Source organism: Cornus florida, unplaced genomic scaffold (assembly GCF_030987335.1).
Source record: "Cornus florida cultivar Cherokee Brave unplaced genomic scaffold, ASM3098733v1 CherokeeBrave_3.0.0_Hap2_Chr02, whole genome shotgun sequence".
In the NCBI taxonomy this organism is placed as follows: Eukaryota; Viridiplantae; Streptophyta; class Magnoliopsida; order Cornales; family Cornaceae; genus Cornus; species Cornus florida.
In genome coordinates, this window is record NW_026775572.1 from 31,445,777 (window position 1) to 31,466,360 (window position 20,584).

The 20,584-nt window shown below is 34.1% G+C and overlaps 1 protein-coding gene across 4 annotated transcripts; it reads right to left on the reverse strand.

Annotated features, from left to right (window-relative positions):
- Positions 1–105: 105 nt before the first annotated feature.
- Positions 106–6,470, reverse strand: LOC132294563 (uncharacterized). Of its 4 annotated transcripts, none has more exons than XM_059792473.1 (5): positions 6,356–6,451; positions 4,082–4,357; positions 2,808–3,917; positions 1,721–2,651; positions 106–667 (listed from the first exon to the last, which is right to left on the reverse strand). In XM_059792473.1, the coding sequence occupies exons 3-5, from the start codon at positions 3,915–3,917 to the stop codon at positions 420–422; spliced, it is 2,289 nt and encodes a 762-aa protein (XP_059648456.1). In that variant the 5' UTR covers positions 4,082–4,357; positions 6,356–6,451; the 3' UTR covers positions 106–419. The 4 variants fall into 4 exon arrangements, with proteins under 4 accessions (XP_059648456.1, XP_059648454.1, XP_059648453.1 ...); XM_059792471.1 differs by having other exon boundaries at positions 2,808–3,921; XM_059792470.1 differs by lacking the exon at positions 4,082–4,357 and having other exon boundaries at positions 6,356–6,470.
- Positions 6,471–20,584: the final 14,114 nt, after the last annotated feature.

Below are 20,584 nucleotides of genomic sequence, written 5' to 3' on the forward strand. Positions count from 1 at the left end.
TAAGAAGGAACTTCCTTCTTATGGGGTAGTAGGCAAGCAAGTATTCTCCATTCGAAAAACATATAACAAAGCATCACATGTTCAAATGTCAATGATATATTCATAGAAGCAATCAAACAGAAAGTTAATAGTAAAATAAAAGTTTAACTTGTACACAGCCTGTCTAAAGCACTGATCACCAAACTGATCAGGTAACAATAAACTAACAGTTCTACCCAAGTGATTTATTTGTATGAATAAATTAGCAGATTATTAGTGGAAATATTACAATTTGTGCACAGCCAGTCTAAACAATGACTAAAAAACTGTAAACATCATCTTTATAAACAATCTGACTAGAGAATTTTGTCTAAAATCCTATCGAAAAAGGAGGCATACAAAACAGTTTTGCTGAACAGGTTACTCACCGGCATTGGTTCCTAGTCCCTAGAGCATGGAGGCAGTCTCGAATTCATGATCACGCGCACTACATCCCTCGCAAATGAATCAAAACAACTTGAGCAGTGACCTTTCGTCGGACTCATCTGCCCAACTGTCGTTTGTTCAACATGATTACAGATTGGCGGTGGCTGCACAGGGTAAACCTCACTACCACGATGGTCCAGTCCACATGCAGCTAAAATTGTGTGTGTAGAGCTCCGTGCTATGTCCTTGAAGGTACTGTAGCCTGCAACAAAAAATGAAGGGCATCGTCCACATTTTCAGTATAACATGGAAGATGGACATGTTTGAACAAGTATGCAATGAAAATTGTAGGCACTTCAAGGCTAGGTAACAAAGGGAAAGAAAGTCAGTCCAGATTAAAAGCATGACAAAGGTACTTCATATGATCTGTATAAAATTTATAAAGTTACAACCAAAGTCGAAACCTATTGCTATTCTTAACATCAATGATATGATTACATCCAAGAATGAGTTTGAATGATGGTCAAGCAGACATCTAAAGAGGTCACCCTCCGTGATGTGAATAATTCCTGGGACAGACAAGAGGCAGCAGTCCACAAGGGCACAATGCATGGCCACACAATAACATGCACACACCCTCCTCATATACAACAAATATCATCGTCCCAACAAAAATTTAGGCCAACCACTAAGAGCAAAAGGCAGGAATCAAAGAATATATGGGCCTATTTGGCAAGGTTTCAGAATTGAGTTATCTGAAACATGTTTTTTGAGAACAGCAAGAACATTTGAGTATACAATATTAATGCTCATCTTTTAGTTTTAACCGGAAAACAATAACAGATAAAACAAAATTTCATTCTGATGTTCCCTAAAAATGGCTCAATTTCTTCAATTTCATGGAACGGTTTACGAGAAAAACAAAACAAAATTTCTACCATTTCTAAAAAAAAATTAATAATTCAGTAAACCAGGGTGCATCGCGTAAAGCTATAATTATCACCAAGCCCCATGCTAAAACATACATCCCCTTTCCACCAGCTGAAAAAAAATGGAAAGACGGACAAAATGAAAAAGGAAATGATATATAGTTGAAGTCCTATAAAGTTCCTAAAAATATCAACATTTAACAGCATGAATTACTTCACAAATTCAGAACAAGGATCTGATCTTCCAGATCTCGAATAATCTGGCTCAACAACTTTCCCTTGCCTGTACAACTAGAGTTCAAAATTTTATATTATACCATATTATTTATTTTGAAAATGAGGACTCTATATGAATATATGAAGAAGAAACTGCAAACTCAACATACCTAACTCCGTATCTCTGGACAAGCTTTTCAAATGACTTTTAACCATTGATTGCACTTGTTCTTTCTCCACAATGAAGTGGGTCATGGATACACTTGCGTCAGACCCAATGCTTGATCTGCTATGGTGTGGAAGGAGCTGCTCATTATCCGATCTTAAATTTATCCCCACATTGATCCCAAGTTCAGATCGCCCCTTGACAGAACCATCAGTACATGTAGCCCTGGAATTGCTAAATCTTGTACAGGAATGATCCCTATTCTGTGCTAAATATGTGGGATTATCCTGTAACCTTCCCTCGAAAAAATTGTGAGAGGTTGCTACCCTTTCTGATGTTACTGAATCTTGATATGCCACTTCCCTACCTTGATCAATCTCAGAGCCAGAAAAATTGTTTCCCAAAGGTCTAGCTGATATCCCATTGGTTCTACTATCCAATCGGTTCATTCTATTATTAAGTAGATGGTGTATATGACTCTGAATCCTGCGTCTTTCCGATACAGTAAATGCCCCTGCTCCAGATACAGAAGAAGCAGATCCAAGATCTCCATCACGATCTCTAGGAGATGAAAAAAGCCCAGTTCCTTGAGTCAATGGCGTATCAGGAACATACATGGAAGTGGGGTCTAAACTTTCCCCAACATTGTCAAAAGGAGATGTGCCAACAGACAAGTTACTTCTTCTTTGATCAGTTGTAGGATTTGGAGCTTGTGGAGTTGAGAAACCAAGAGCAGTTAATCTACAGCCTTCGCAATACCAATTACCTTCAGGTACTTCACGTCCAAGACCAACACAATATGTATGCGCAGGCGAATCACAGAGATCACAAAGTAACATCAGAGCATCATCCCCACCTTGCTGGCATTCAGTACACATAACACTTTCATACGGGTCAAGAAAACCTCTAAGTTCTTCCTCAGATGGTTGATAGACCTGTACAAGGCAGAAACAATCAAAAACTTGAACAAAAAGAAGATAATAGAAAACAAACAAAAGCAGAGAAAAAAAATACACAAAGAAACAAAGGGGGAAATAATTGGGCAAGTTTATGCTTCAAGGATCTTGAAAAAAATAGTATCAATTGACTACCTGATCACGTTCAGGGACCTGTGTTACCACGGTCCTCAAATCAAATCCTTTATTTGATCTTGCAGGCTTACTAATTGTCACAAATCTTTGTTTGCACAAAGGGCAACGAGATTCCACCTTTGACCACTCCATGATACAGGCAAAACAAAAGAAATGAGTGCAGCAATTTATTGTTCCTTGGATAGTCTTCTTCCCTTCTTCTGACAAACAAATCCCACATATTTGCTTTCCTACTTCATCCTTCAAGTCCTTTACCTTCTCCTTACCCTTTCTTCCTGGACGTTGCTGACTTAGGGGTCCCTGTGATATATTTGATGAATATGAATTCTTCAAACTGGTAGTTAAACTTCTGCAAAATTCACTGGCCTCTCTCACCTGTTCTCTCTCTTCCTCAGAGATGGTGTACTCGAAATCAGATGATCCAGAACTCCTAAAATCCGGATCAGAATTTGCTTTCAATCTCCTTTTTCTCTGCCCGAAACTTTTCTTACTCCTTCCTTTCACATCAATGTTGTTGTCTGTGAGTTTCAAATCAATACTAGCAGTTGATTTCCTCCCAAACCCATGCTTCCTCTTTAGTTTCTTTCTCATAGGTTTTTTGACTTTTTTCATAACCTTAGAATTCCTCTTCCTCTTCCGCCCTTTGACAAAACTCTTTTCCCTCAAAAAGGGCCTGCCTACATTCCTATTCTTCTTTTTCTTAGCCACCAATTCATCTTCATCATCTACATAATCAATCTCATCCGGCATAAATTCCTCATCATCGTCATAATCCTCACCATCATAATCCTCATCATCGTATTCATTATATGAAACCCTTTTTTTCTTCTGCGGTTTTTCAAAACCAATTCCCTTCGTTCCAGAATTACTCTTTTGCCTCTTTGACCTAGCAACCTCCCTCATCTTCACTTCCTCTTCATCTTCTTCTAATTCACCTAAAATTTCTTCTGATTCATCTCCAGCAAAAGAAGAACAGTATTCATCTGTTGCATTGCATTCTTCATCATCTCCCACCGTGTAATCCTCATCAGAATCATCAAAATCCTTGGTTTTTGATTGAACCCTTCTTGAAATACTTTGCGTGTTCCCAAGCTTCCCTCCCGTCCCCATCTGTCTGACACCCAAATAAGCACAAAAGTAATAATCAAATCAAAGTATCTAAGAGTCCATTCATCAACAAATATTAAATCCAATTTATGCATATAAATGTCAAGATTATGTAAATTCTTCAATAAGCCCATGAAATATTTTGAAATAAAACAAATAAAAGTTACCTTAACCAATAACTAAGGTACAATTGCAGTTATGGTCCATGGATGTTTTTGCACCTTATTTGGTAATTCCAGTAAGATCTTATGACCACTCTACGAGACTCTTCCTCTCCTCGTTCATCATCATCTAGTGAGAGCAGAGGAATAATCTCACTAATGCTGGCAAGGGAGTTAGAATTGTGGTTGGAGGAAAGATATTCCCCATCTGTGGCAGTTCGGCCATGAAGGTTGAGAGAGGTGAACTTGAAACGGAAGACCTGGAGACAGCAGAGAAGAAACCTGAAAAAGAATGTATTCAGTGAAAAAAACTTCGTTTATGGAAGGATCCTATAGAGAAAACCAGGCTCTATGCAAAGTGTATGATAACAAGAAGTCTAAAGAGGATACGAAACAAGAGAGAGATACGTCAGGAGGGTGGCATTTCAACAGAAAACGAAATCACAGGGCAGGAGCAATTGTGATCAGGCCCAAGACAGCACCAATAGAGTAATGTGATTTCTGCCCTATCAAAAAATACGCAGCCCGGGGGTGGGGGCATCAAATCAAAATTTAAAAATTTACATCTGGTGGAGAAATAAGCATAATGGGCATGTACAAATCCAACAATAGGGCAAAAGCAGCTAGCTAAATGCGCCACAACGGACAAACCAAAAGAAAATTGTGCTTCCTCTCAACTTTGTTCCACCACCAGAATCTAATTCAGAGTATTACATACTCCCATGAAGAGGTGGAGGAGGAACTAATGCGATGGATGGATGGCTTAGTAGGATATGCGCTAAGATCCTGCCTTATCAGGCAATGAGGAAATATCTTGATGATAAGTGGAAGTTAATTGGTGAAGTTGATACCAACTCCTTGATTGTATGCAACTTTGAGCACATTGACATGTGGCAACAATTGGAAATACAAGAACAGAGCCCATGTTCTCAAACCTAGGAGTCCATATGTTAGCCTTCTGAAAGAAGGTTTCATCAACATCCTCGTTTGAGAGAGTTCTGTGACAAATGGGGTAATAGTCCTATTTCAACATTCAATAGATATTCAATGCAAGTGGGAAAAACCTCCTCCCCAACAATGAGTGAATTAACACAGATGGGGGCCTTAGCGAGCAACATAAGAAGGATCAGGGGAATCATTAAAGACCATTAAGGTAATACAATTTAAGTTTCGTAATTTGTTATTTCTCATGGGCAACCCGAACTTAAAAAAAGGACTGAAAAAGGCTGTTAATTCAAATCTTGCGGAGGTTAGTAAGATATAATATTGCAAGAAGTCTGATTTTAAATGATCATCCATGAAGGGAAAGCTTGGGAAGTTTAATTAACAATATTGCCCATATTATGTCACCTTATGGTCAACTAAGCTCTTCTGTTAGTTTTGATAGACATATCTCCAGGAGTTATGGAGTTATGGCTGATTGGCTTATTTGTACATAATATAGAAATTAATTTAAACCCGTTATGTTTTTTGTTTGGTTATCATAAAACAGTTTCTCAAAGCCTTTAAATAAATACATTAAAGCTATGTTTTCCATACTGAATCGGCGGCTTGGATTTGGAATTGAAAGAAATTTAGTTAAAACTTTGAACTAACTTTCTTCCAATTCCAAATCCAAAGCACCTATTCGGTGTTCCCAAAAGCAACATGACAGTTTTCAAAGAACTACAAAACAATTCTTTGGAAATAGGAAATTTTCTGAAAGCAGCTTTCAGAATATTTGTAAAAATATCAACCAAACGAATTTTCAAACTACTTTTCAGAAAACTGAAGGCCTTCATTTCTTGTTTTAGCTCTACTCAAGTAAGGTAAAAGAAATATATATATATATATATATATATATATATATACCAAAAATAAAAAGACCCAAATTTTTTTTTTGTTTCTCATCATGGATCTGAGATACCAGAGAAAGGAAAAACAATAACTAAATCTTAAGATTCAAAGTTCTACAGAGCTGATTCTTATATGCCTTAAATTGCGACAGAAAAATAAATAAATAAATAAAAGTCAGAGATCAACAAAAACCCATCAATCAGATACGAATCACAACCGAAACATCAAGAGAATTGCTACAAAATAAAATCAACAAGAGCATCAATCAGTATGATTCGGAATTCAATTCATTTGAGTAATAGTTTTTCAACGTTCAAAGAAGTAATCAATTGAACAACAACAAGAAGGGACAATCAGATAGAGCTAAATCGGAGCATGTTTATGAATTCGATTCACTGTAAGATGGAGAAAAGTTGTTGGGTAAAAGGGTGGCGTTTGGTGTACCTGAGAGGAAGAAGAACCAGCGAAACCCGATAAAATTGATTTACTCTGGTGAAACGTCTTCGATTCGGTTATGCACTGTTGTCCGTTATATACGCACATACATTTTTTTTATATAAACAAAATTTTCAAGGCGGTGACACTAATAGCATATGCAAAGACGCGTTCGGATCCTCCTGCATCGGAGGGCTCACATAGTAGACCCCGAAACCTCCTGCATCAAACGGCTCATACAGATCCCCTTGCATCTGACATATATCATGACACTGCACCTAAGGTGTAACGAGTGGGCAACCTTTATTACCAATCTATACTCTTTTCACAGGGCCTCGTTGCAATTGGACCATCCTATTTACCGTGTAAATTTATCGAGAGATCTTTGGACCGGATATTTAGCGTGATACCGAATTAAAAATTAGGTTTGACTCTCATACCAACTATAATTGGTGAGCACTTACCCATTTATCCAAAGGCTTATTAGGTAATGCTACATACCTATCCATTTATACCTCTCACTTTCCATCCGGATTCGATGTGGGACAAAATACCTCTTGTAACAGAAAGATACATCTATAAAGTCGACATAATCGTATCATATTCATATCCGATATCGACATTCCTCGAATATTCGCAAATACGTATCCGTGAATGTATTTATAATTTTTAATTATATTTCAAAAAAGTTAACACATATATGATACTTCTTACATATTTCGACCATGCATCCAATACATTTTAGATACTTTGACCACATATCCCTATACTTCAAAACACATTTATAAAATGTAATTTTTCCACCAATAATATTATAGTATAATTATTAAGAAAAGTTCGAAACATAATAGAGATATTTGTTTTATGTTTTATAAAATAAACTCATATATAATACCATTGATTGCATTTAGATTTATAATATTATAAAAAATTAATAAAAAATTATTTTATATATATATATAAATATAATTTTGTATGTTTTATTGCCATATTCTATTCGCACTCATATCCTGTTTATCGTATCATCGTACTCGTATCGTATCTATATTTGTGATACCCCTCGGATCCGAGACACGGGTTGATCAGGCTCAAGCCCAAACACGAGGGAAATATCAAACAATTAAGTATTTTAAAACGAACACAGATGACAAAATGAAATAAGAATAAATATTAAAAGCCGAAAAGAATACTAATATAAAATCCTCAACTGATAAAACTTAATAAAAACCATCTTCCAAAACCTCCATGATTACAACTCGGGAATCTATCTAGTGGACCCCTAAATAAAATCCCAACTGAACTGAAATAACTGAAAGTAAATAAAACTGAAACATCGAGAGAAGTCCTACGTAATCCAATGAATGAGAAACTGTCCTCTACCAACACGATCAAGCTCTAAGGCTGGAACCGTCCTGTACCTGAAAAGAATAAAGGAGTGGGTCAGGCCCATGAACAAGTTCTAATCTAACTGCATTCATATAGTGACCTGATACGCAGATACACCCTAGACATCCTCACAATAGCTATCTAGTCCATACGTATAAATATATATATCCACACTAAGGGCATTCACTATAGGGTCTCAACTTGAATAGAAGGCAACATGCGAAAACGCACCCAAAGGTGGGCATGAGTACCTAGACCTAACAGGGTACACCTACCTACTATATCCAGCTACGCATCCACTGTATATACGCACTCTAACCAACGAGCCTGAGACTCAAGCTCATCTCGTGGTACCATAATCATACATCTAAAGTCCGTCCAAATCCAGAGTATGTCATTCAATTATTCATTGAGGTGACATACGAAACATAGTCCAGTTAGTCATTCAACTTATTCAGCTGATATGACTTAACTACAACTAACTAAACCAGGAAGTCACTCAACTTAGTCGGTTGATCTGACTTAAACACAATTTAGGATTCAATAGTTTACAATCCATTCCGTTAATCCGTTAAGTTAGGTTTTAGCGTTTTGAGGCTAAACCGTTCCTAATATACTACCGTCCCATACCGGTGCATACAATCCTCCATATCCATGTAAATTACGATATATAAATCATAATTTAGTAATTTACAGTCCAAAACATTATCCATGTAGTTGCATAAAACCTTTCATTATTCTAGCAATTTCAATCCAACAATAATCCAAGTAATTGCAGAAAAGGTTTAATATTTCGACAATTAGCATCCCAAAACATGTATAGATCAAAACAAATACATAGATGACCCTATCATGCATTTAAAATAAGTTTTATAATCATCCAAAATCCCATTAAATTGCTAAAATTTAGTTAAGCAATTAATCCGTCTTTTATCCGTTAACAGTATAGAAAGTTTACTAATTTAATATTGTTTGTCCCACTGACTCAGAGGCCAACTTTGGTCAATCTAAGGTCTTAGTAACACCCAAAATAAACTATTTAATCCCTCTGTGAAGTCCCAAAAATTTCAGAACAGTTCACATGCCCCAATAGTAACCACAACTCGTAAAAAAAATATCAGAGAGTTTACTATTGAAGAGAGCCTGCTCCAAAACTTTGGGAGCAGGCTCTAATCAGCCTGGAGCCGGCACCAATACCCATGGAGCCGGCTCTACATGTGTGGGAGCCGGCTCTCACCTCCTCTGAGAGCCTCCTGCTCCGATGTACTTCGTTTCAGCCCGCCTGCTCCATCTCCGGCCATTCCAACCCCTTTGTTCCCCTTCAATACTGTACTTAGGAGTCTTATCTAATCCCAGTAGCATTCCCATGGTTGGTTTACAATGGTTAAAAGCAGTTACAGTAATTACAACAATACTAGTTTAGCATGCTTAAAGAATAATACTGGAACTCAAACAAGCACAACTGAAACAGAGTGGATTGCAACACATACAGATTATCAATATAGCATATATCATACATGTAAACCTCAGTTAATGATTAATTAAACCCTAGAGACTATTTAGGTGCACAGAACACGAGCCAAAGGGAAGGAGGAAGAAAAAAACTTGCCTTTGGTTTCAGTTATGAAACCTCGGCGTCGTGTCCACTGTTCTGTCAACATTGAACTACTGTTTAACCTCCTTTTACTTCTGCTCTTCCCTTCTCCTAGGTCAGACCTTGAAGCCTCAGTCGAATCCTACACCGAACGTGCTCTGTTCTCTCAAAACCTTACTCTGTAACTCTCTGTTTCTTTCACTACGAGAATAGGGGTTCTATGCTTGTGGTTTATAGAATTAAGTTTTCTGTTCTAAAACCCTAAGTCGACATATCCTATAATATTTATAGGCTTCAATTAACCAAAACCCTATTCCAATTCTAACTATAAGTCGGCTATGCTGAATCCTAAAACCCTAAGTTACGACAAACAAAACAAATAAACAGTGAACTAATTAAATAAAATAATAAAATAATTAAATTAATTAAAACAGTTAAGGCAACCCAATTACTGAATACAACCATTAATTTTTAATTTAATCCAAATAGTCAAACAGTTACATATTAATAAAACAACTAACTTAATTTAAATAAGTCAAATAATACAAATAATATAATAAATTCAATAATCACCACAATAAAACAATTAAGAAAACGACACATCATCAAATAAAATACAATTAAATAATAAATTAAATATCAGGAATATCCTTTTAAAATTAGGGGTATTACAATATCTCATAACTGCACTCAATCCTAACATATAGAATAACAATATCCTACAAGTGAGAGCATAAATCAAAATCTTTTGCGGTACATTACATTTTTTTTTTTTTTTTACATCCTACCTCGTAGTCTACATCTTTCACATTTATTTTTGAATCTCACGAATGTGGTGGTCAAATTTTACCAATTTTTGAAATTGAAAGTAGAAAACGGTGGTCATTTTGATACCTAAATGAATGAGGTGATGATGCTTTTATATACCATTAAATTTTACACGGTTAAATATTGTAAAAATATCTCGCACTAAAAAGGATTTAATTCTAACTTCGTAACACCGAATTATAAAATCATACATTAAACTATACTCTAGCGATGTTTTTCTACATTAAAGTAAAACATTAAAGAGTTCACATCGTTGCAATTAGGACAAATAAGTGTGTGACTCATTTGACAGGATGAAAATGCAAAGCCAAATCTCCACGTCAAGTCTTTGAAAATATTTTGTAACATAATAGTTAAATTTACAGAAAAGTGGGACACTCCAATTTTTTTCTTCTTTCACACTATTTAAGTTTTTTAATAAATGGCCCGGGAAAAAAAAAAAGAAGAAAAAAAAAGGCTTTTTAAATGTAAGGTGTATAAGTACTTTTTTCTTTTTATGATGGTGTTTTAAAAAAATTCATTGTCAACTTAAAAATAGGAAAAAGGAAAATAGGTTTTGAAAGTATATCATTCCCGCTTCTTCATTTTATTTATTTTATTTTATTATCCAAAAACTAATATTGAACTCTTAATAAAAATCATGCCATCTAATGTCGTAACTCCAAATCCAAAGATTATGATTGAATTACTAATCTAAGCCTTATTTTTGTGCATCTCATTGATAATTGAACTATCAAATTCTAAGAAGGTACATATCATTAGCAACTTTTTATTTTAAAAAAATAAATGAAAAATGATATACATACCCTTCATAATGTGACGGCCCTGATTTTTCGAGTCAGTGCGTCCTGTAATGAATCGAAGTTTGAACCGATAACGGGTCCAAAATGCAGAAGCGAAAACATAAACAAGGTCTCCAGGGATATACAACATCCCTAGAACGCCAAAGTGACCTTCCATGAGGCCACGGAACTCCACAAGAACCGACGCGAATAAAAGATCAGAAAAAGACCAAAGGAAGCCCCTGAGGGAAAAATGGTCCTTTAACATGGAAACAATGTCTCTAGAAATGTATATCATTCCCAAGACACATCCATGACTTCCCACGAAGTCACAGAATCCAAAAGAAAGCAAGCGGAAGCAATACAAAAAGGAAAACCGGACAAGTTTAGCCCTAAGGGCAAACTGGTAAATTTTTATAAATATCCAAGTGTAACTGAGTACACCAATGGATTGACAACGAAAAATTTCACAAGTTAGACTCAAAAATTACTTGATTCGGAATCCGAAAGAAGAAGTTATGGCCTAACGACAAAAAAAGGGGACATTTTAAGCCCTAGGGGCAAATAGGTAATTTTACAAAAGGAGTCAAGTGCTACCGAGCACACCATTGGAAAGATAGCAAAAAATTAATAAATTTTTTTTAAAAAATTCATCTCATTTGGAGTCCGGACGAAGGAGAACGAGCAAAAACAAAAATCGACATCATGACGTCGAGACGAGGGCACCATGGGTGCCCATGGCGCGCGCGCGCTAACGAGCATCCCCACAAGCATCCTGACAAGGCCCCTCGACATGTTATAGGCTTGCACATATTTTGGAGTTTGATATGCAATTTTGAAGGTTTAGATGGCATTTTTCGGGAAAAAAGTTGTGAAGTAACCCTCCCAAAATCATGTTTTCTACATGACCATGTCGAAAGAAGTTTTTATTCTTCAAGTGAAATACCCAAAAATGCCCCTTAAACCAGACTTTTTTCTGAAAAAAATACGCGCACCAAAAAAACAGATTTAACGCGGGGTTTTCGGGTCCGAGATGACATTTTTTGGAAAAACACGAAGAAGAAACCCCCCTTAAAATCATGTTTTCTACCCGACCATATTGAAAGAAAATTTTAAAATGTGTTATGAAATGCCCCGAACACCCCTGATCAATTTAGGTCAAAAACGAGGAAAATGCAACTTTGCACCAAGTGCTCATTTGACCCTAAATGCATTTCTAGGCTAAAACGATTATGCATGCAAACGTATTTAGTGTTTTAAGCGCGCAGGAATGGTTTGCTGCTCCCAAAAATGACCGATGCAAAATACGACCTATCCGCACCTCAAAATGCCTAAAAATGGACCTTTTTTTTTTTTTAAAAAAAAAAATGAAATTAAAAATTTCAAAATGAATTCAAAACACCGTTTGACCCTTGGCCACACTTCAAGAATAATTGAAGAGACCTTATGGAAGTGCAAAAGTCCACTTCCCATCACCTATGCAAATGTAATGCTAATGCATGTCATTTTTCTATTTTTTTAACAAAATAGCCTTGAAAGTAAAAGTACTTAGAATGAAAAATAAATGTCCATGGTCTATGGTCTCATCTCATATATGTCAAATACATAACAAATGGCACATTTAGACGCTCATTACATATTTAGAACCAAATATACAAGTTTTGACATATAAAACTACAAATAGCACTTCATGCTAACACTTGCATGAAATAAGTACTTCAAGTCTACAAGACATCCCAAAGCAAATATAAAGCCCTAAATCTTGAATCATGTACCTGAAAAATGGTCTCACTACGTGGGTGAGTAACATAAAGCTACTTGTAGGAGATGAATATGCATAGACCTTACATTTTATAAACTTATTAAGTTACTATAAATCAATTCATACGGTCATGCCACCTAGCGTCTATGTCAAATGTGAGACTCAAGGAGTATCCTAAGCTACCTTAGAGCATTTAAAATATAAATTACAATTTCAATGCAATTTTAACTAACAATAGAACTTTTAATACAACGCATTAAAGCATAGATTATCAAGTTAACAACTTGAAATCTAAAATACAGAAACAACAAGTTATGACAATTTAGTGCTATTAACTTGTATTGAAAAGCAAGACGTGCAAGTATACTAAGTACATGTATACTACACCTAATTGAAACGTTAAACACCACATCACAAATTATAAATCAATCCATATATAACAACTTAGAATTGAATGCGAAATCAAATAATGGTGGAAAGACAAGAACATAGAGTCTTAATGACCAAGCAAGCTGATCTCAGGTTACTAGCCCTCAAGGTACTACCTAGTGCGCACTAAACTCGAAATCAGATCGTATATTGGTGTTTCAGGGTTACTGGCTCTCAGAGAACCACCCAGTGTGCACTATATGTTGTAGGGGGAGCTCTCATCCCCAGTACTAGAGTCATGTCTTAGCCGTAACATATTACAATGTCCTTATAAGTTTTCCTAAAATCATCAAGTTGTGCATCAAGATATACTACATATACACAATATATTAGTCAACTACCATGCACAAACAAGTAAAGTATAACACACAATATTCATCATATGTCTTCAAGCTACAATGGCATACGACATGTCAAATATATAATGTGTATAAAAGCAAGGTAAACTATAACTTCTACTCATAGAATACTGTAATGTAATCATACAACAAGTTACAAATTTACAAGTTAAGCATGAAAATAATTTCAATACCTAACTACTTTAATGGTAGCATATAATGGAATTTAATTAAATTAAATAACTAAATTCTCAAGATTACATAGTAACTCCAAATATTCTAAAATTAATATAAGTCAAAGGTTGTGGCAAGATCTAGTTTAATAACACTTTACAAGTTATTTCTACCTAACTCGCAACTAGGTAAATTAAACTTCATACAAGAAAATAATTAAATAAAGTTTTCCACACTCATTCAAATATTCTCATTTTCATATATGTTAATGAACATATTAAGATCTAATTTAATACTACCTATGTCCCTTAATAATAGTCCAATTTCCCATTTCACACTTTTTAAGGCAACAACTTTTATTATATTTTATTGGGTTGGCAAAAAATGCATTTCCAAGTTTGCCCTTCCCTAAAAAGTAGAGTATTGATTTTTAATGGGGACCACTTATTTTTGAGTTTCAAAAGTAGGAGTATGAGAAATGGGGTCCACTTTCTTTTAGGGTAAATTAGGAATGTAATAAAAAGTAGTGTATTGATTTTTGAAATGTGACAACTAAAATAGGACAGCAAAAAATAAGATAATGGACTATTAATATGGGACAGAGGGAGTATCACATTACAAGTTGATTCCATGCTAACTACATCCATGCGAATTAAATTTTCATACAAGTGAAAGATTAAATAAAAGTTGCCATACTTATTCAAATCATCTCAATTTAATATATGTTAACAAACATATCAATGCCTAATTTAATAGCATGCCACAATTTAATTCCAAACTATATACAACCAGGAGAATTAAATCTTATAAAAAGAAAATAATTAAATTAAATTATAAATTAATTACAAAGGCATGCATATATGTTGTATAAGCTTATAAAACAATCAATACAACAATTATATAAACCTAAAACATCCCCTACCTCATTTTGTGATGAAATCACAAATCCCCGCCGAAAGAAAACTGCTCCGAATCTGACGATACTTTTAGGTTTTGTCGGGGACTATGAGGGAAACAATAATTACCTTTGAGGTACTAACAAAATCCAAACCCGAACTCAAACATGGTCGGAAATGGATTCTAATAAGATGGAAATAACCGCCTCGTCAAGACCTACGATAAACACTAAGGCATTATGACATTTTACTTAAGGAAAGAAGGGTGGCAGCCATGGAAGAGCTTAGAATCTGATCTTCAGCAGTGTGGAAGAAGGGGAAATGAAATAATTTTAATTTTATAACTCCTTATTTATAGTAAAACCCTAAAAGTGCCCCAAAAGGGTCCCGCCGGGTCCGAAAAAGTGAAATTTGTGCAAACATGCTCAAACAGTAAAACAAAGTGAACGAAAAAAAAAAAAAAAAAATGAACAACAAAAGGAACGGCATCGAAAACCGAGTCTCGTGCAGAAAGATATGCCCCGAATAAATTCAGCAGCAACCCGAGCCGAAAACCCTAAAACTGGGAAAAACGACCGTGAGGAAATTCCAAAAGTACACGACTTGACGAAAAGTGAAAATGAATCCCGTACGAAGATCCAGGCTCAAAATGAAGTATTTTGGAATAACTTTCATTAATTGCACAATGACCCTTACAAAAAGGGATAACTGCAAAATTGCCCAAAATGAAAATATCTCCCAAAAAATATTTTTTTAAAAACCCCTAATCAAAATATCTCCAAAAGATATTTATGAAAAACACTTCAAGAAGCATCAATGTTTCTGAATAATCTTTTCATCCACGCCCCTGTAGGAGAAAAGAACAACCGGCAAGCTTTTCTCTAAAAGTAAAGTTACTCGTTTCGAGAAAATCAATTGAAATGAAAACTCGTGAAGTCAAAACTCAACTCCGAACATGAAAAGTGAGGTTGTGCTAACAAAGTGACAAATGTGAAAAAGACGAAAAGTGAATAGTGTATAAAAAATAAAAATGTGGAAATGACTCGGTCCTTAAAAGAAGTTGTCAATCCAAAGGAAAGAATCTTGAAAACCATTTCTAAGTACTCGAGATGACACTAAGTGATGAGTAACCGAACTCAGAAAAGAAAATTTAACGAAAAAAAAAATTATCCGTAAAATTTCAAAAAAAAGAAATGAAGGAAAATAATTGGGTTATTACATATAAATATTGTCACACTGTTTTTATTTATTTATTTTTTTTCTTGAGAAGATAAAAAAATATTGTACGTTTTACGAAATAATCAAATTATAATGAAAAATGAATGCTTTAAAGAGGGCTCTCTTACGAGAAGAATAGTGACCTCTCCACTATTAATCAATGAATTGAATTATGTATTAAATGATTTATTTCACTTTTTACCAATATCAAAAAATTTGTCTCTATCCAATAGTTAAAAGTGAATGTTCGTAACTCTTTTAATGACTCTCTTAAGACCGTTACTCAATTACAATTCACTTTGAAGAAATAAATATATATTTTTCTTTTATTAAAAAAGAGTAATGATACATAATTTGGAGTGATAATTTTCGTGATAATACCATCATATTTAATGATGTCATCATCTACCCAACTAAAAAAAATTAAATATATCCTACCTTTCAGACTATTTATTATTATTCATAAAAAAAAGAAATGAGTGTAAACATACTTTTATGAAGTTCATAAATCAAATCACATTAAAAAATACATGTATTAAAGTACGTCAAAAGCTTTCAATATTTTATTTTACACCGTTAAACTTTTGGTGCTCATGTATGTTATATATTTTAATTAAATTAATTTGTACACAAAAATGCATGATGACATCATTACATCGTGATTATAACAATTTTATTTTGATAATATAACTTTAAAGTAATGGTATTACATACTCCAAGTAAAATCAATTTAAAAGTAAATGTGTTACTACTATATAAATGTCGGATTCTTGAATGCCCATTGCATTTTCAATTTTAGTGTTGTACATGTATTTAACAGCATGTTGTCCCCCAACCACAACCCCCATTTCAAAGAGGTTGTGTGATCCATCTATATACAATGAAATTGCAAAACTCCCCCCTCCCCCCACCGATTTCAAAGAGGTTGTAGCGCTGAGAAGTACTTCACATATTGTTCTAGTAGATTATGTGAGTATTGTGCTGCTTCTGTAGTCGGGTTGTTCTCTGTATCTGAACCTTGCACTATCTTTTTTCCCTTTAACTACTAATCACTAACATTTTTGCTATAAAAAAAAAAAATTCTATAATTTTTTTAATATTTATGTGCATAACATTTTTGCCATAAAAAAAAATAATAATAAATAAATAAAATAAAATAAAAAATTCTAGAGTTTTTTTGAATTTACGTGTATATTATGAAATATAATAGAAATGAATGGATGTAGAGTTGGTAACTATCTAGAATTCTAGAATATTGATGTAAAGAGTAGATCATAGCCATTAATTATAATACATCCATTAAGAATGAATAGGCTATATATAGATAAAAGGTGGGACAAACCACCAAAAGTCACCAAAAGTATAATAGGTTAGAAACGTCAATAATTGCTTAGTTTTTTAAGTTTTTGGGTGAGAAGGTAATATATTTTGAAGGTAAAATTAACTTATCCAAGATAATGAAAATTTATTTTAAGAGAAATAGTTTATTAAGTTTAGTTATCTCTGTTTCGCATATATAGTTGTTCTACCCACTCTACGTTCCTTTGTGTTATATCATATTTCCTTAATCATTTTTAATTAAATATATTTCTTGAATTGTTTTTAATTAAATATATTACTAAAAGTAATGCTATCAATAAAAATTAGTCATCCTAATTATTTTACTAATAAACTGTTTTTGGAGGTTTCATTTGTTGTGTGAGTTAATTTTTTTTTTTTTTTAAATATTTCCAAACTATACACAGACAGCCTATTGACATGTCTATTGTTACAGCAGCATAAACACGATGTCACTAAAATACACATTAAGAACTGAGTATCCCCATTGTCATATCTTTGATTTGATTAATACATTTTAATTATGTGGAAAATGGGAGTTACAATATGTAACTCATCAAATTTATATGTTGTAATATATGCACTTTTACATGCATCAATCAAATCCCCACATCAGGAGCCCAAGCCCAAGCCCAAGCCCAAGCCCAAGCCCAAACCCAAACCCAAGCCCAAACCCCCCAATTTCACTTGTATTAAGACTAGAGGAAAACAGACTCTGGAAATGAAAAACAAAACCAATGCATATTCTTAATAATGAATTAATGATTTGGTCCTCCATTTTAGAAGACCAAATTAATTATTATTCTAAAATTATTTAACCTGGTCACAAGCATCACATCCAAAAACATCAATTTTCGGCCCAAAAATAGTTGGTTATTGAATCTAGTTGATGATTCGGAATCTAGCCCTCTCATATGGACCTGACAATCTTCCCCTACCTTGAGCATTTGTGATCCCACGAGGATATTCTTTCAATGCTAGAACTAATTCCAGTGTCCAAATCTTTGAATTCTATATATATATATATAAGTATTGAAAAATCCTTCATTTCTCAAAACGGTTCATTTTTTCCAAGGCAAAGGAGCTCGGAGGACTACATGTATGAACATTGAACGCATGCTTTACTAGGAAAAAGGTTAATGAGGTTGGTAATGAGAGCATGTGAAAATATTTAGCATTAGGCAAAAGGCCATGTCAAAGGTAGCTTTGGTTTGAAGAATCATTCTAGAATTGACTTGACGTCGTCACTATTTACAATCTTTTTCGTGGAGCTCACCAATCATGTGGGCAAACAAAAGTGCTCCGAGAGTTGACAAAAATACAATTTTGTAAATTTAAATATGGGATAGGTTGCATTAGTGCTAAGGGTGCAATTTGGGTTGGGACCGAACCCAACCCAAGTTCTGTTCGATTTTTTTTTTTTATGTATTTGGACAATTATTTTTATATTTAGAGTTAGGTTTGAATTGAAAAATCTTAATCTGAATTTAATTAAGGTTGGATTTGGGTCGATGTCTTTTATTTTTTTTTTTTTGGTTCAAGAGTAATTTAATTTAAAACTAATTCAACATCATATTAAATTTTCGGTATAAAGATTAATTATATGAATAACCCAAATTTTGAATTCGAAATAATTCAAAATCTAAGCCCAAGTTGCAAGATCGAATTTAAAAATAGATAGATGGGTTGAGCTTAGATTGAGTAGTTAGGATTGAGGATAAGGTTAGGGTTGAGATTAAGTTTAGCATTTCATATGATGGGTTGGGCTCAAGTTATACATTAAACCTGCCTAAGTTGCACCCCTAATTAGTGTTGGTTGGTGTGGTGGGAAATAAGAATGCACCCTAATTGGAAAAGTGAGGAGCCTTTCTTCAACTTATGTTGGATTGCCATGGGTTCTCTGTATGTCTCTCTCATTGTCAAGGATGTAAGGAGGAGCTTTGGTAGGCTTGACCCCCCCCCCCAAAAATAAATAAATAAATAAATAAATAATGGTACTGGCCCATATTTCTAAGTCCGCCATTGCTCTCACAAACACGCTATGCATATAAATAAATAAGTTCCTTCATGTTCTTAAAAGCAAGTCCAACACTAATGTTAGAACTATTGAAAGTTTTCAAATATAGTCGAGAGTAAAGTGCAAAAACCTCTCTGGACTTTGTTACAAAATGTTCTAATACTTGGACTATATTTTATTAAAGGGCTATAACACCCTTTCTTTAACTTATGTTGAATTGCCATGTCATGTCAGTAGTGTGGTCTGTCTCAATGAGAAAAACGTGTTTGAGCCAGGAGTATAATGCACCTCCAATGTTTATGAGTGAGGCGGCTCAAACAAAATTTTCTCCTATTTCTCTCTCTTACGCATGCACTTCTCGAGTTTCTCTTATTTTCTGTCATTTATTTTGTTCAATTCCACAACCAGATCAATACACATAAAATACTGAAAGTGTATCTGGTGGACAACTAGATGGATATACTGAAATTAGTTTATATACGGCATATGTAATACTTGGAAATAGAGAAGTTTCTTCATCTTCTTAAAAGCAAGTCCAATAGTAATGTTAGAACTATTGAAAGTTTTCAAATATCGTCAATAATTTAATAGGTAACTATTCAATACATCTCAAAACTTACAAAACTGTCCTTATGATTAACTTCAGGAAATTGTCTGAATTATAATAAATTTGGGTATTAGAATAGGGGGTATTATGCATATTTCTTATGGTTTAAGGGTGGTTATGTGCTTCAAATTTTTAAAAACACTCACTGACCGGTATTAGCAATATGTACACATGTTCCCCGAATAGTTAAGATTGTGAAAACAGTGTTAAAGCGGGGTGCGGAATAATAATTGATTTTAATTGTGATTAACTTCTTTAATGACCTAGATCTGATTATTAGGTCAACTTGCTCAATTTATAATTAATTAAATTATCTGATCAATTTAAACATCCACAATCACAAATATAACTACTATAAAGTAAAACAAGTTAAGGTTAGAGAGATTGCATCACGATTTTTAGCGAGGAAACCCGATTGATAAAATATGTCAACTGTTTGAATAGGAAAGGAAAAATCTCGTGGATTGTTTAGTCCAAAGTAAACCGATTCATTATGTTTGAAACAAAGTATATTGAACTTTAACTCTGACTCACACCCTATCGTTCTACCAAACACCAATAGCTGACAATCCTCTGTCTTTGTAACGTCCCGTCCAACAACAACTTGACATCAGGATAATGTTTGATCTTTGTAGAAAAGTAGCAGGTAAATCAAATAACACTCATTGAATGCTTTGACTATTTCAAAGTGTGATCGCTTTTACTTCTGCTTTTCAATATTTGAACTCGATATAGAAGAATTAAATCATGTTTTTTTTTTCGGAATTTCTGAATCTTCAATATAGCTCCAATTCCGATGAGATAGAGAGCAACAATATTAAATCACTCATGAATATATGTGTGTGCTTTCAAAAATCCATTCAGAATAA

Excerpts from the sequence above, each read along its gene's own strand:
- LOC132294563 (XM_059792470.1), bottom strand. The coding sequence starts at position 6,454 with ATGTGCGTATATAACGGACAACAGTGCATAACCGAATCGAAGACGTTT. Across the intron at positions 2,652-2,807 it reads AGGTCCCTGAACGTGATCAG|GTCTATCAACCATCTGAGGA; the intron begins GTAGTCAATTGA and ends TGCCTTGTACAG. Across the intron at positions 668-1,720 it reads GTCCAGAGATACGGAGTTAG|GCTACAGTACCTTCAAGGAC; the intron begins GTATGTTGAGTT and ends TTTTTGTTGCAG.